The 15,620-nt window shown below is 51.3% G+C and overlaps 1 protein-coding gene across 12 annotated transcripts in view; it reads right to left on the reverse strand.

Annotated features, from left to right (window-relative positions):
- Positions 1 to 336: 336 nt before the first annotated feature.
- The window catches only part of MPRIP (myosin phosphatase Rho interacting protein), a 167,978-nt gene continuing 152,694 nt past the window's right edge, over positions 337 to 15,620 (reverse strand). For 10 of the 12 annotated variants that reach the window (XM_023507425.1, XM_003800721.3, XM_012811979.2 and 7 more), the window contains 8 exons: positions 13,413 to 13,560; positions 12,577 to 12,694; positions 11,233 to 11,392; positions 10,167 to 10,286; positions 8,873 to 8,959; positions 8,122 to 8,284; positions 5,565 to 5,650; positions 337 to 1,057 (listed from right to left, as the gene is read on the reverse strand). In XM_023507425.1, the coding sequence (XP_023363193.1) occupies positions 986 to 1,057; positions 5,565 to 5,650; positions 8,122 to 8,284; positions 8,873 to 8,959; positions 10,167 to 10,286; positions 11,233 to 11,392; positions 12,577 to 12,694; positions 13,413 to 13,560 (954 nt within the window). In that variant the 3' untranslated portion in view covers positions 337 to 985. Of the gene's footprint in view, positions 1,058 to 5,096; positions 5,162 to 5,564; positions 5,651 to 8,121; positions 8,285 to 8,872; positions 8,960 to 10,166; positions 10,287 to 11,232; positions 11,393 to 12,576; positions 12,695 to 13,412; positions 13,561 to 15,620 lie in introns of all 12 variants that reach the window. The other 2 variants (XM_012811981.2, XM_012811973.2) reach the window with 1 other exon arrangement.

Genomic DNA, 15,620 nt, shown 5'->3' on the forward strand with positions numbered 1-15,620 from the left:
GTAAATGCTACAAGAGAACTTTCAGAGCTCATGCTCGTGAGTGAGTGAGTGAAGAGCCCTGCCCATGTACCGATGGGCCTCTCACTGGGTCTGGCGCCCTCTGCACTTTCTTCTTTGCCTCTTCCAGAGCGACATGACGGTTTCTTTCCAAAAAGGTAAACAAACTGTTTAAACAAACAAACAACCCCCCCCCCAACTTTTCCTCTTCTGAGTGATTCCCTGAGGGAAATTCACCTTCCTCACAGTCAGTCTGAACCCCAGGCTGCAGGCCACCATTTCAGTAGTTGTGAAAAGACCAAGGAAGGGGCGAGCAGAGGAAGGAAGGAGAGGGGCTGGGGATTTTGTGCAAGATTTAATAAAAAAAACAAAAATAGGAATGACTGCTTTCAACATTTTCCAGGTTGTGAAAAGTTTGCCACGATTATCTGGGTTGTGATTCTAAGCTGCATCAGTGGGACAAGTACAAAATGCTGTCCTCAGAAGGCAGTGCACATCCCTCTAGCGCTAGGCCATTGAGTCAGGTAGTCAGTGCTGTGATCCAGGCCAAGCCAGATGCCCATAAGGCTGTTGCGTCTGCCCTGAGGCATGCTGGCTGCGGCCCTGCTTCCACACCAGCACTCAGGATACAGGCTAGCTTATCAACAGGCTGCTGAGCCTTAATACTGACGGTGAGTGCGGGTGACAGCAAGGAAGGGGCTCTCACACAGATGCCAGCTGGAGGGATGTCCCTCCCCAGCCCCTACTGCTGGACTAATTTCAGAAAACCATGGGAAAAAAGCTTTGATGACTACAGGAAGTCTAAATCAGCACAGCAGGGAGTGGTGTGAGCAACCCATAACCAGTCTCTCATGCATCCAGACCCACAGTCAAAGATGACAATAATCACAATAATAATCATACAAAACAAAGGTACAGACAAAAAGCAGTGCTCGAGCTGTGCTGCACAAGCCGAGAAAGGTGCGTGTTCAAGTCGAACAGGGCACAGCTAGTCCTTCTTCAAGTCCCTGGATTCAAAGAGCTTCAGCCGCTCCTGTACGGTCAGGCCTTCCTTCAGACTCTGGGTGGACACAGGGCAGGAGGAAAGAAATGAGCACACATTAGCCTTTTCAGGCAAGATGGGGCTGGGCGGGGCCAGACTTGGTGGCCCAGGGCTTTAGTCAGAGAGGCAGGTGCAGGCTGCATGTCTTGAGATTAGTGGGGCATGCCAGGAAAGAGGGTTATTAGAAGAGTATGTTTTCGCATCAGAAAATTACAGGGATGAAAAAGGAAAAAAACAAGGGAAACAAGACCATGTGTTTAAGCAGTTGAAACCTGAGCTTAGAGCTCTGTGGACAAGCAGTGATCTGACACAGCCGGGCAGAATAGGCAGGATCCGAACCAGGAAACTGCCCATCTTAATCTCTGAGTGTAGACTTGTCCACATCTGGCTCCTCTGTGGTTACTGACCTAACAGCCTCAGACTGGAGGTCGAGGGTGTCCTGGCTCAGTCCCCACTCTCACACAGCCCCATGCAGCACCTGATGGGGACCAGGGACACTCCACCTGCCCACTCGAATTCTCAGGAGGCAAACCAACACTCTGCATACACAAGACCTTGGTAAAATTTATATCTGAATGTCCAGACATGAGTGGCATTTTACTAACTAGGGGATGATATATTTTCCATTTTACTCTTAGAAAAATTTCCCAAAGATTTCATTTCTTTCTTTTTTTTGAGACAAGAGTCTCACTTTGTCACCCTTGATAGAGTGCTGTGGCATCACAGTTCACAGCAACCTCAAACTCTTGGGCTCAAGCAATTCTCTTGTCTCAGCCTTCCAAGTAGCTGGGACTACAGGCACCTGCTATAATGCCCAGCTGTTTTTAGGGATGGGGTCTCACTCTGGCTCAGGCTGGTCTCAAACCTGTGAGCTCAGACAATCCACCTGCCTTAGCCTCCCGAGTGCTAGGATTATAGGCATGACCTATTGCGCCCGACCCTATTTCTTTCTTTTTAAAGAAAGAGTCTCACTCCATCATACAGGCTGGAGTGCAGAAGTACAATCATAGCTCACTGCCACTACCAGCTTCTGGGCACAAGTAATCCTCCCCCTCAACCTCCTGAGCAGCTGGGACCACAGTTGCCCACCACCATGCCTGGCTAGTTCTATATTTTTGTAGAGAGGGAGTCTTCCTCCTGCTCAGGTTGGCTTGCTCCTGCTCAGGTTGGCTTGAACACCTGGCCTAACGTGCTCTTCCTGCCTCAGCCTCCCCAAGTGCTGAGATTACAGGTGTTGAGTCACTGCACCAGATCAATATTTCATCTCTGAATAATAAAATGAATAGCACTTTTCAGAGAGTTCCAGCACTGGCTGAGACCCATGACCAGTGTCAGCAGCAGACTCAGCCAGAGCTGGCAATGATATGGACTTGACTAAGACCACAAAAAGCACGGGGGCCACAAGGACAGCCCTGGCCTCAGTGCCCACTCAGACAGGCCCTGGAGGATGGTGGGGCTGTCGCTGCCATGTCCTGTCCCTAACTGAGGACTTTCCACCAGGACTGCAGCGCACTGGCTGCTCCTGAGACCCATGCAGACAGGGGAAATCCAGCCTCTGGGTCTGCTCCCTGTGGGCACCATGTCAGAATCCCCTCTGTGGCAGAATCATGCTGCAACAGGCAAGAGGGCGGGGCACCTGGACAACCACAGTAGCCAGTACCACGTCTCCTGATCTCTGCCCCAGTGACAAGGGCAGAGCATGGGGGCTTTGGGATGCTAGAGCTATTGCAGTCCTGAGGGCAAGAAGCAGACAATCCCCCATGATGCCCCACACCCAGAGAAGGGCCACCTCTCATCAGGCCTCTGGCTTCTCTCCTGGGCTGCTACTCAGCCCAAGGACAGGACAGCACAGGGATTATGGCTTTGGGACTCACCTCCAGGGTGGCCTCTACCAAGTGCCTCCTGCTGGGCTGGCCACAGATACAGGCCCCTAAAACCTCAAAAGCAGCATTCTTTGGTCTCAATCCTAGCAAAAGCCATGCTGTCCTTAAATGAGTACTTGCTTTTATTTCATGGCATTGAGACTTTCTTTTTTGAGACAGTCTCACTTTGTTGCCCTTGGTAGAGTGCTGTGGCATCATAGCTCACAGCAACCTCAAACTCTTGGGCTCAAGTGATCCTCTTGCCTCAGCTTCCTGAGTAGCTGGGACTATAGGCACCTGCTACAACGCCTGGCTATTTTTAGAGACAGGGTCTTGCTCTAGCTCAGGCTGGTGTGAGCTCAGGCTGATCAATCCACCTTGGACTCCCAGACTGCTGGGGTTATAGGCGTGAGCCTCTGCACCCAGTCTGGCACTGAGACTTTCTGTCCTTCAAGGTAGGATATAGAAACAGGGCACAACAGGCACACTTGGGTCAGATGCCACATGAAAAAGCACCAATGGGAAGTGCACTTTCTGGGTGACTTTGCTTCCTGTCTTCTCATGGCACGGGAGGAGTCTCCAAGTACAGCCAAGGAGAAGGATGACACCCACCTGTGTGCTTCTTAATGTCTCCTGAGAGGGGACACTCTGCCCTGCACTGTGGCGTCCCAGAGGAGGGCTGTGAAGAGCCCCTTCTTCTGCTGGGGGGCCTGGCCCTGCATGTCAAGGGTTTTCTTACTATGAAACTGGCCATACCAAGCACCAACTCACAGTTCCTGTCACGGGGCCTCTTTCCACCCTTTCCTAAATCCTCCTTCTCTGGGAGCCTACTTCACTGTGGGGAATCTTCCTGCCCCACCCACACTGGCCCCCAGCATGCCTCCCTGCATAGGACTTATTGTCAGGGGCGAAGGGTGCTCACTGTACTGAGACACATCCCTGGCCCTTACATAGTGGGGCTATAGCACAGCCTCCCTGGAGGGAAAGGGCAGAAGGTCTCGGTCCCCTCACCCCACTATCACTTGTGAGTATGGTCCACAACAGTGAACTTTAAACTCTTCAGAAAAAGTTCAAAGATAACAGCTAAAGTTTAGCATCAATGGAAATAGATTCTTCAATAAGAAAGTCATGTTCCACAAAAGAACAAGTTTCCTTCTGTTAAACAAAACATTTTTCATATTTGAAGAAAAACCCCAAACTAAGTTTTCAATCAAGCCTAAACCATATTTGGTTATAAGTGACTTGGGATCATAGAAAAATAAACCAACTGACTAGGTTCAAAACCCTTGGATTTTTTCAAATCTTCCTAAGGCAAACTCAATTCTCCTAAGCCTTAGGCTGACATCCCTTGGCCCACAGGATGCCGTGGGATGTGGGTCCCCAGGAGATGAGTCAGCAGGTTTGCAAAAGGAGTTGGTGTGGCATTTCCATTCTGAATCATCCCACCCTGAGTGGATGAGCCTGAGCTGCCAACTCAGCAGCTACTCTCAGCCCCGTGAGCAGACAGGAGCTCAGTGGCTAGGGACACAGCATCCTCCTGCTCACACTCACACAAGTTGGGTCTCTCACCCCAAGGCCCATTCCCCAGCTCCTCTTTGGGACAATGCCTTCAACAGCATCCAGCAAGAAGCTTGATTTAAAAAAAAAAAAAATGCTTGCTGGTAAATAATTCAGCCTCAGTTGATGGATACCATGCTCTTCTGAACCATTCCTAAGCTCTGCCCCTGACTTGTTCTTGGCCTGTAAGTCCCAAGGACAGAAAGGCCCTGACAGGCAGGCCCCACACCCAGGAGGCTCCTCTGCTGCCTTGGGCAGCTGGCTGACTGCCAAATGAGTGAAGCCTGCAGTGACAACAATGGGTGTGTCAGCTCCACTTCACAACACAGGGCAAGATGGGTGTCCCAGGGAAGGTAGAGCGCCTGCATGCACAGAGGCCCAGCATGCATGCTGACAGGGGCAGTGGCTGCCAGGCCAAGGAGGCCCCAGTGCCTGGGGCCGGATCTGTTAAGAGGTTAGAGTGCAATGAAGTCCCCTGTGCATGTTAACGGACCCTCCTTTGGATTCTGTGTGCTTATTGGAGACAGATGAATTAAGATGAAGTGACCGTGATGCAGGCGCTTGCTCTGGAGGTGTGAGTGGTACATGCAGAGACCACCCCCAGGCGGGCAGGTCGGTGGGTGGGAGAAGTGTTTTACCTATATGACAGGGACCTGGAAGCAGGTGCGTTTCAGTTATCCCATGAGACCTGCTCAATTACGGACTGTCAGAGGAGAGAGCAGAAATGACACACAGTCAATCCCAAATGATACCTGCCAACGCCCCATCCTGCCTGCAGAGCTGTGTCCCTCTGGAAGCAAGCAGGGGTCCTTGCTGCGCCGGGGACTGGGGCAGCTGTTTCTCAAAGGCAGGTGGTGTTGGTGTGTGACTGTGACACACACAGAGCAGTATGGACACCTGGTTGGCTCGGGGATGGGAGAGAGGTTAGCCTTGGGATAGGAGGCGAACCACTCAGCCCTGCCCTCACAGTCTAGTCTCAGTATCGCTGCCAGGTTGTGGGGACAGAGCCACCAGCACTCGCCCAGTAGGGGGGGTTAGCAAACAGCTGCAGTGGTCCCTCTGCCCAGCAGTTTCCAGCTCCACGCAGAGTCCAGACTCCAGCTCACCTTGGATCTGATGTTTCTGAGCTGCCGGGCAACACAGGATCGGTCTTTCTTCAAGAAGTCGGGGTTACTTTTAGATTTCATTATATCTGAAAGAACAAACAGATCCATTACCTTTGTTTTCTAAAACTCTCTGGAATCAGGCTGAGTGTTTAAGCATTTTCCAAGCTTATCACTGCAGCATATTTACAACATTTCTTTAAATAATACAAAGGGGATTCAAAGCCAAGGACCATTAACACACATTAGGTCTTTTGAACCGGAAAATGCATGTGGGCCCAGTGCATTGACAAAAGCCCCAAGCAAGGTCTCTGGTCCACCCTGGACTTCAGCACCAAGCGGACCAAGGGTCCCCACTATTTACTGGCTCCCACCTTCCTCCTGGTACACAGCACTGTTGTGAAACAAGGCCAAGGCCATGTCCTCACTGCCTGCCCACAGGACAACAGTCCATTAGATTGTAAAAATGTCTGCTTAGATGCCTGTCAGACAGACATATACTGGGTTGTACCATACTATAAACCTATCCCGTGCATGAGGAGACTGGGTCTTGTGGGGGTTTTTTTGTTTTTGTTTTTTTTTACTTTTCAACTGAAAAAGAAGGTGTGATTTATTGTTTACTTGTTATACTCAGCCAAAACTAAGAATAGAACTAGTCCAGAATGTCAGGTCCAGGGCAAAGGACCAACAGGGACTGTTGTGGTGTGAGTAAGACAGGTCCCTCAGACCTTGGCAGTCAGATGGTGAAGTTCTCTAACCAATGCGAGGCATGCTCCCAGCAGCTTGTAGCAGCGTCCTCCACCTCTGGCACCCATAGCCCTGGACATGTTCCTGGCCTTCACGTGTGCACAAGCCCAGGATCCCTAGACCTCTGTCTTGTCCATCTGTGACACTTTGGTCTGCTCATTTGCCTCTTCCTCCACTTGGCTCTTACAGTTGAGAGGTTTCTAGAAAGATGGTGGTAAGGCCAGGAGTGGTTTTGTTTTGTTTTTAAAGAGGTGGGGTTTTGCTGTATTGCCCAGGCTGCTAGTCACAGATGTGATATCACTGCTGATCAGCACAGGGGTCTCAGCCTGCTCCATTTCTGACCTCACATTTCAGCCCTGTGCAAGCAACCTGGCAGTCCCAGCTCCTGGGAGGTCACCACACAGATGCCTGACTGGCACACTGTATGACAGCCCAAATCCCGCGGGCTCCAGCATCCTCCCCACTCAACCTCCTGAACAGCTGAGCTGACAGACCACTCCTGGCTGCTTCATGTATTTATGGATCTCTTTCTGTGTCAAAACAAAAACATCTACCTTAGGCGTCCTCAACTACAGTCTGTGGGCCACATGTGGCCTGCTGAGGACATTTATCTGGCCCGCTGGGTGTTGCTGCCGCTGCCTGTCCTGCTTAGCAGCCAACTCATCCTGGGGCCTGCAGTCCGGCCCTCCAACAGTTTGAGGGACAGTGAACTGGCCTCCTATTTAAAAAGTTTGAGGACCCCTGACTACCTGAACTCTTTTGACAACTTTTAAGAACAATATTCTATTGGGTAGCAATGCTATAGTTTAGACCAGGCGTCCTCCAACTACGGCCCATGGGCCACATGCAGCCCACCTAGGACATTTATCCGGCCTGCCGGGTGTTTTTGCTGCTGCTGCCTGTCCTGCTTAGCAGCCGACTCGTCGCGGGGTCCGCAGTCCAGTCCCTCCAATGGTCTGAGGGACAGTGAACTGGCCCCCTGTTTAAAAAGTTTGAGGACCGCTGGTTTAGACAATCCTCTGTTTGATGCCTAAAGACAGAATGCAATTTTTGGCTCTTCTAAACAAATGCTCAGGTAACTACTTGAACATTTCTATATACCTGGTTTATATACTTTCCCCACATTCTAAGTCTTCCCCTCCCCTTGTCACCTGGCTCCTAGATATCTTCTTCAGGAGCAACCACCGTTATCATTTTATTACTCTTCTAGACCTGGCCTATCATTTGATTTTAAATTTTGTCACACCCTGTCTGACTGCTTCCCAGAAGACTGGAATTGAGACTTCCCTCAGTAATGCAGATGATCTTTTCTAAAAGTATCCATCAATGCAGCCATCATCCCTATTCCTTGGCTAGCTGACAGATCAACATGACGATCAGATGAAACATGTATTATCTGAAAGTGCTTGAGAAAATGGTAGGTCTTCAACTTCTTTGCCATCTGTTGTTTTACATGGCTACCTAAATGCTTGTGGCCAACAAAAGAACAAAAAGAAGGATCAGCCATGCTGTTCACCTCAGAATGCAGGGTGCTTGCCCCCTGCCCCATCCCATGAACTTCCATGGACATTATGCAAGATCCCAGGGTCAATCAGCTGCTTCAACTCAGCTGCTGAGCTCTTCAGGAAACAGGTAAATGAGACTCATCGTTACTATAAAACATGCGCTGGTAGTGTGGCTTCTCCCTGAGCACGCAGCCTACACCTGGCAGAAAGGCTGTCTCACTAGTCCTCAGCACTGCACCCCCCAGTCCAGAGGGGCTGGGGCTGCTCTGAACCAAGCATAACCTGCAGGGCGCAGCCTGGGCACGTACCATATCCTGACACAGAGGGGCTCTCAGGTGATTTCTCCCCCAGTGCTTCTGTTGCAGCCTTGAGCTGTTCTTTCAATCTGCTGACGTCACAGTCGGCCTTTGCCTTTGCAATACTGAGCTCTGTGTAGATGTCTTTGTACTTGTCACTGGCATACTTCTTGTCCTTGGGAAAGGAAAATAAGCCAACAGCAGTTATAGCCAGGGGAGAAGAGTGACGTGGAACTTGGCCAGGCCCCAGGGCTGACCACCTGGCCCTCACCTCACCTCCATCTTCCAGCAGAAGAAATCCAACATAAGGGAAACAGCAGGGGATTAGGACACATGCACAGCAGGAACCCCCCATCAGAACAATGTGGAAGTGTGCAGACCCAGCAAACGAAGGACTCCCTGGCCAGCCTGGTGTGGCCGTCAGCCTAGAAAACCCTCTCTGGACTTTCTGAATGACTAAATGGCCACCAAGGACTCCGTCATTTCCCTCCCAACTCCAGATGTTCCCTGCAGGAGCCAGTGGCTAACCTTGCTCAGGTCGCCTCACTTCACAGGACTCATCTCTTGGGCTCCATTAATCCCACCAGAGCACATGAGAAGCACTAACCAGGCAGCAGGGCCACACATGTGTTTCCATGCATCTGCTTGCTGAATGATGTCTACTCTAGAATAGCCTGTGCTCAGCCTCAGGCCTGTGCGTTCAGGAGACATGTGGCCTAGAGCTGGTCCCCAGACCTGCCCTCCCATGGAAAAGCGGTCTTACCCGCAATGCTGTCTGCAGCTCATCCTTGAGGGAGCTGATCTCCTGCTTTAGGTACTGTATTTCTGACTCCTTAACCCTCAGTAAGACCTAGAATGACAGAATCAGGGATTGACAAACCAAAGACCAAAAATCGAAAGGCAAGCAGATTCCCACCCCCTCCCCATTCCCCAGGGCCCAGCTGTAAATATAATTTAAATAGCTTTCAAAGCTACAACTTATATATAGAAATAGAAAGAAAGAGGAAAGAAACTGCTATGATTCTATCCAGGCATGGTGGATCACGCCTGTAATCCCAGCACTCTGGGAGGCTGAGGGAGGAGGATCACCTGAGGCCAAAAGTACAAAATAAGCCTGAGCAAGTGGAGACCTGATCTCTACAAAAAAATAGAAAAACAGCCAGATGTGGTGTCAGGTGCCTGCAGCCCCAGTTACTGGGGTAGCTGAGGCAGGAGGTTCATTTGAGCCCAGGAGTTTTAACTCTATCTCTACTAAAAACTTTAAAAATTGGCCAGGCGTGGTGGTGTGTGCCTATTGTCCCAGCTATAGGACTTGAGCCCAGGAGTTGGAGGCTGCAGTGGGCTACAAGCAGCCCACTGCCCCCCAGCCTGGCCAACAGGGCAAGACCCTGTCTCTAAAACATAAATTAAAAAAATAAAAATAAATGCTGTGATTTACCCCCCCAGCCCCCGCCGCCATGCTATGACACCCCCACCCCAGCCTGGGTGCTGTGTGCTGAACCTGACCAGCTACTTGTCTACAGGACTCAGCATCAAGGCTCAGGAAACACATTATGGAAACCTGACAAACTCGCTCAGCCTCTTCTGCCCATCTTTGTGGTAAAGTACTCATTTAGTATGAGACATTTTAAAATGAAACTTAACTGAATAGAGAGAACTCTAAATGCTTTCTTATAAAGACACTTTATATACCAGAATCAATCTTTCTGAGATAAAGCAAACCTCTGGGCCCTGAGAAGTAGGTGTCAGGTAACCTTCAAGCAGCTGCAGCCCCATCTGCCTACAGGTGATCCTTCTGGTCGGGCAGAGTCTGTGGTGTGGTGGAGCTCCGCAAACCCACAGCATCAGAGGGGCCTCTCCACCTGGCCCCCGCTCCACCCAGCAGCTAACTGCTCCTTTGCCTTCTTGGGCTACTTCAGTCTTTCCATGCTGTTCTACCCTTGCTGTCTCACAGCCTGTCCCTCCCACAGTCCCATGAGTGAGGGGCCACTCCACACTCCCCTCAGGTCCCATGAGGTACAAAGCTAGGCAAAGCAGGACCTGGCTCCCACTGGTACCTCCAACTCATAGGCATCCTTGCCCTGTGTGAGGGGTGACCCAGCAGCCTCCCCGCCGCCATCCCCGGTCAGCAGCGTCCGTAACCGTGTAATCTCTGCAGCCAGGCGGTTGTTCAGCTCCTGGGGGCAGCAATACAACAGTGACACTCCACAGAGCTGCCTGGGGCCAAGTCACACGATGAGGCCTATGAGGCCTGGGAAGATCATTTCCTACCGACAGTGTGCAGCGGTCAGGCACTGAGCATAGGGTATGGGCAGTGTCTGTGCTGCTGGCGTGTCTGAGACTGGGGGACTGCCTGGCCTGCATCATGCAGCCTCTCTCAAGGCCTCTGAGGATGCTGCTGCAGAGAGGTGCGCACAGTGTGCAGCTAACAACCCTTCAGCCTTTTCTGTCATGACTGCTAGATCACCTGTGCCATGGCTCATCCCACGTGAGCCCCTGCAGCCCCACCCTGCCCCTTTTCCTCCCACTTTCTGGACTTCCTGTCTGACTAAGGCCACTGCAGTAACTGAGTGGATCCAGTCCTGCCTGTGAAGTGGCCATGACCCCAGGGAATTCCCAGGTGGGTGTGAGATTGCGTGCCCAGCACCAAGGGCAATGCTCACAGGCAGGGTAGGGCAGAGCACCATTTCACCTGGTCCCCACAGAAGGGCTCACGATGTGCCAAACCTAACTCAGCCAGGATTTCAATGCATGCCAATTTTCCAAGGAGTGGGCAAATTTTAAGAGAACAATTTGACAAAAATAAATGTGAGCAGGAGATAGCCCTCCCTTGAGCAGCTTCAGAACAGTCCCCACTCTGGGGAAAAGAGATCTCCCATGTAGGGACAAGCCTCCCAGGCCCTACCTAGCAAGGACAGGACTCAGAAGCTCGAAAGCATGTTAGGACAACTCAGTGCCTCAGGAAGGCTGAAGTGAGAGGGACTCTACAGTTAGCATAGTCAGCTTGTGTAGTAGGCGAGTTTCTGTTCACACAGAATGACATCAGACACACCAGGTGACACCAAGCAGCCCTTCCAGGCCACATCAAGGTGCAGCCTGGCCACAGCTCCCAGGTGGGCTCACCTGGTTGTGGGCATTGAGCTCCTGGTTCTCACGCTGGCACTGCCGCAGGGCCTGGCGCTCGGCCTCCAGTGCCTGGGCCAGGTGGGCATTCTCCAGGCACTTCTGTGAGTACTGCTCGGATAGCACCTCTAGTTCCCGCTTCACCGACTGCAGCTCCTCCCTGCAGAGAAGGCCGTGCTCATGCCTCTGCCCACACCAGAACCCATTTGAGGGTGGACCGCACACACAGAGGCCTGGCCCACCCTGCTGGCTGTTCCTACCTGGTGTACCCACTGAGACCAAGGGGCACCTCATAGCACTAGCCCTGTGCCCCAGGCTCCCCTTATAGGCCTGCAGCCAGTGCCTCTCTGGGTTCCAGCCCATCATGCCACACAGACCCCCATTTCTGGGAGAAGTCAGATGTGGGACTCTCTTCTGACTGGGGATTTATTTTCAGTGTCCAATATAGCCAGAACCAGGCTCTGAAAGATGCAGAAAGTCGACTACATGAGGCTGCTCTGGCTACCCTGGATGGAGAGAGGTGGTCCAGGAATAGGAAGCTTCTAGACAAGCCACTCCACCCCAGCTGACGGGAGTATGAGTCTCTACAGCCATGTTTTTCAACCTCTTTTATCTCACAGCACACTTGAACCTATAGTTAAACTTCTAAGGCACACTTAAATTATACCAATCAAAAAAAGATTTAAAAAAAGAAAACTGTGCTTTGAACTTCTTTCGAAAATAATTGAATGACTTTCAACATTTTCATGGCACACCTAAGATTCTCTTGTGGCACACCAACTGAACATCACTGGTCCAAAGGATGCCGTCAGGCTGCCAAGAGCTTGGCCCAACTGTGCCACCTGCTCCTGAGAGGCAAGGCCCTGGCTTCTGACCCTTGTAGAGACTCTGGCGAGTCTAAGCATGGCACAGCTGTCATAGTCCAACCCCAGGGCTTCTGGCAGTGTCAGTTCTACTGAAGGGTAAAAATCAGCATCAGCTATTCTGGGCCACCCTCATGCCCAGGCAGAGAGACTCAGTACACATGTGGTTTCTACAGTAAAGTGCAGTGATCGTGGTCACTCTGCCGACATGCGGTGAGGGAATGCCAGCTACCAAGCCTGCCTGCCGGCTCCTACTGGGCTGCTAAGGCAGCATCTGCTGCTGGAGAACAGCTCCAAACAAGCCAGGATCTTCAAATTCTGCTTATTGTATCTTGTTCTTTGGATTTTAGGGATTAGCCTTTGTTTGATATAAGAAATCCCAGGGCTATGTCCTGCCGTTGGAGACAAGGGTGGTCTGAGCTGCCATAGGTCCCCAGCCAGCCCCCCACCAGCCTCCCGCTGGCCCCATCTCCCACTCAACAGATATTGCCGCCTCAGGCCTTCAACATCTGAGTTGACACTGCTAATCTGGGACCGCTGGGTCTTCTCCAGCTCCCGTTCCATCTCTTCCCGGTGTGCATTTTTCATGGCTTCAATGGCTGCAAGTAAGAATGAGCATTAAGTACTACAAGGCTGTCCTCCTGTGACCAAGGCGAGTTCCACAGAAGGGCAACACGTGCCCACAGTTAATGCTTCATCTGTCAGCAGTCAGTTTCTGTGCAACAGGCTGGAGAGTCACAACCAGCTCTTTGAGAGAGATGCAGGCTGAGAGATGTAGGCACTTTTGTTTTGGTTTTCCTTTTTTTGGTGTTACAAGAAAACCAAACTGATTAAACAAATGTTGGTGTTAAATTCAAACCTAAGTTCATAAATTAAGCAACCTGGGAGCAGGTGTATTTCCTCCTTGGCACTTAGTAACAAAGTGCCACCAGTAACAGTGAACTACACAAGGAATGCACCACCTGATGGGGGAGACTGGGCTTGCCCAGGGAGTACATCAGCCGTCAGGAGTGTCTCGCCAGGCAGAGTTCACAGTGTCTTCATGCTAACGGGCACCCCAGAGGAGGTGGGCCCATACTGACAGGTTTCTGTCAGGGGGAAAGCCACCATTTGGCCACTGAGGCTGAGGACAGCCCCTCACATGTGGCCGGCTGCACCAGGAGTCAAGGGGGGCAGGAGTGCTGATTCTTGGCTGGACATTCTCAAAGGGCTCCTAAAAATCAGCCCTAGAGAGAAGCGTCAAAGAAGAATCTTAACTCTCAAGACAAAAGGCAATTCAAAGCCTAGTCCTTTCTCACTGTGGCCGCCCTGGCTCACCTGAGATGGTAGCTGCTGTCTCCTCAGCTAGGAGGCGGTCTTTCTCTTCCCGGAGCTTCTCCAGCTCTCGCTGGTGCTGCCGCTGCAGATCTTCGATCTTCTTCTGGTGTGTTTCTTCCATCGCTGCAAATCCTCGCTCACATGTAGCCTGCAAAATGCAAAAGGCTTGGCGAACTTCTTCCTTCGCCTCTTAAGTCAGGCACTTGTGCCAGCTCTGCACAGCCCAGGTGCCACCAACATTCACTAAGCAGACCCCATGGTAAGTTCCCTGCGGGTGGGACAGGTTCTCTCGAGCCATCTGGAAATTCTCACTGATGCTAGCAGAGCATCTAGAAAACAATGTTCCCCCTCCATAAATTCTGTATTTTATTTTTGCACCTATTCTGAGCCGTTCTTCACGGGAAGGGCTGGTATGGGGGGTGGGGAGGGGCTGCAGTGAAATTTAAATAAGCCAATCCTAGACCTTCCAGTGTCGATGTCAGGCAGAACACCTTGGAAAGACAGAGAACAAAGCACAGACACAGAGGCTGGTGTTGCCTGGCTTAGATGGACACAGCGAGAGGCTCTCCATGCCCGTCAGCAATAGTGCTGAGGGATTTATGAACTGGAGAGAGGTAGGGCCACCCTGCAAGTGGTAGGTAGCCTGGTGGTACCAGCTGAACTCAACCACCCCACACGGTGGGCTGGGGGTACGTACAGCTATCGCTGGGAGTGGGGGCCCTGCTGCTAGCCAGCTGGTAGCCTGACTGGCCACTTAACTGCGCAAGTGTCCACTGAGCTGAGAGAGTGAGGGTGTGCTGAGTGATCTCACTTCTAACCTACGTCATCTTTCTTCCTTTTTCTTCCAAAGGAGAATAAAATGCACCAATTAGTGCTCCTACCGCGAACTTTAACAAAACAGAAGATCTGCTTTCCAAGCTTCTCTGTGCCTCATCACACCTTGAAGGACAAAGGTGCATCCTAACAAGAGAGCAAAGAATCTCCCCCACCACCATTGGGGAGCCTGGGCCTGGACACGGGACCTGAGCTGCGCAGGTTGACAGAGCAGGTGGCGTGTGCATGGCTGCTGGGGAGCATGCAGCTACTCCGAGCACAGAGGCCCTTTCTGTCTCAAACTCCCACAAGCTCCACTTCAGTGCACAGAGCAGGCTGTTGGCTGAGTTCTAAGAAGTGGAAGAATATGGGCATGTCCTATCCCACACAGTATGGCTCTCCACTGCAGGTTCCCAATCCCACTTTACTTGGCCAATCTTCCTACACATGGATTCAAGAAAGGAGAGCAAGAAATCAAATTGTCATGGCTGATGTCTCTACTGAGCCCCAGAGTCAGCCTGGGCCCCTAATGAGAGCCCCAGGCAGGATTTCCAAACAGCCAGATATAGTCCGGACTTTACCACTCCTACTGCAGGGGAGCAAATGCTTCAACGCCTGTCCACTGCCAACTGGGCACCCCACGGGGACCAGACAGCAGCGTTTAACCCAGCGGAGCAGCTGCGGGAGTTCTGGGCTCTGCCTCCTGCCCTCCAGCTCCAACACTGATCCCTTTCCTCCCTTGCTTTGTTCCTGTGTGGCTTCTCAGATAGCACACTTAACTAGTAGCTTTTACGCATCTTATTTTGATTTAAATGTATTGAAACATATGAAGACAATGGTCAAAACTAATAAAAACGCTAAAGTTTCTCTAAAGGCCCACTTGCTTCCTTGGAGAGAATGTATATATTAAAAAATAATCTGGCTGGGCGCCTGTGGTCAAGCGGCTAAGGCGCCAGTCACATACACCTGAGCTGGCAGTTTGAATCCAGCCTGGGCCTGCCAAACAATGAAGGCTGCAACCAAAAAATAGCTGGGCATTGTGGCGGGCTCCTGTAGTCCCAGCTACTTGAGAGGCAGAGGCAGGAGAATTGCCTGAGCCCAGGAGTTGGAGGTTGCTATGAGCTGTGATGCCACAGCACTCTACCCAGGGCGACAGCTTGAGGCTCTGTCTCAAAAATAAAAAAAAAGAAAGAAAAAGAAAATAACTGATCTGTGGCTCAGGACCTGTAGCTCAACAGCTAGGGTCCTGGTCACATATACCAAAGATGGCGGGTTCGATCCCAGCCCAGGCCCGCCAAACAACAATGACAACTGCAACCAAAAAATAGCCAGGCATTGTGGCAGGCACATGTAGTCCCAGCTACTTGGGAGGCTGAGGCAAGACAATTGCTTAAG

The sequence above is a fragment of the Otolemur garnettii genome, unplaced genomic scaffold (assembly GCF_000181295.1).
Source record: "Otolemur garnettii isolate 467f Iridium unplaced genomic scaffold, OtoGar3 scaffold00182, whole genome shotgun sequence".
NCBI classification, from domain to species: domain Eukaryota; kingdom Metazoa; phylum Chordata; class Mammalia; order Primates; family Galagidae; genus Otolemur; species Otolemur garnettii.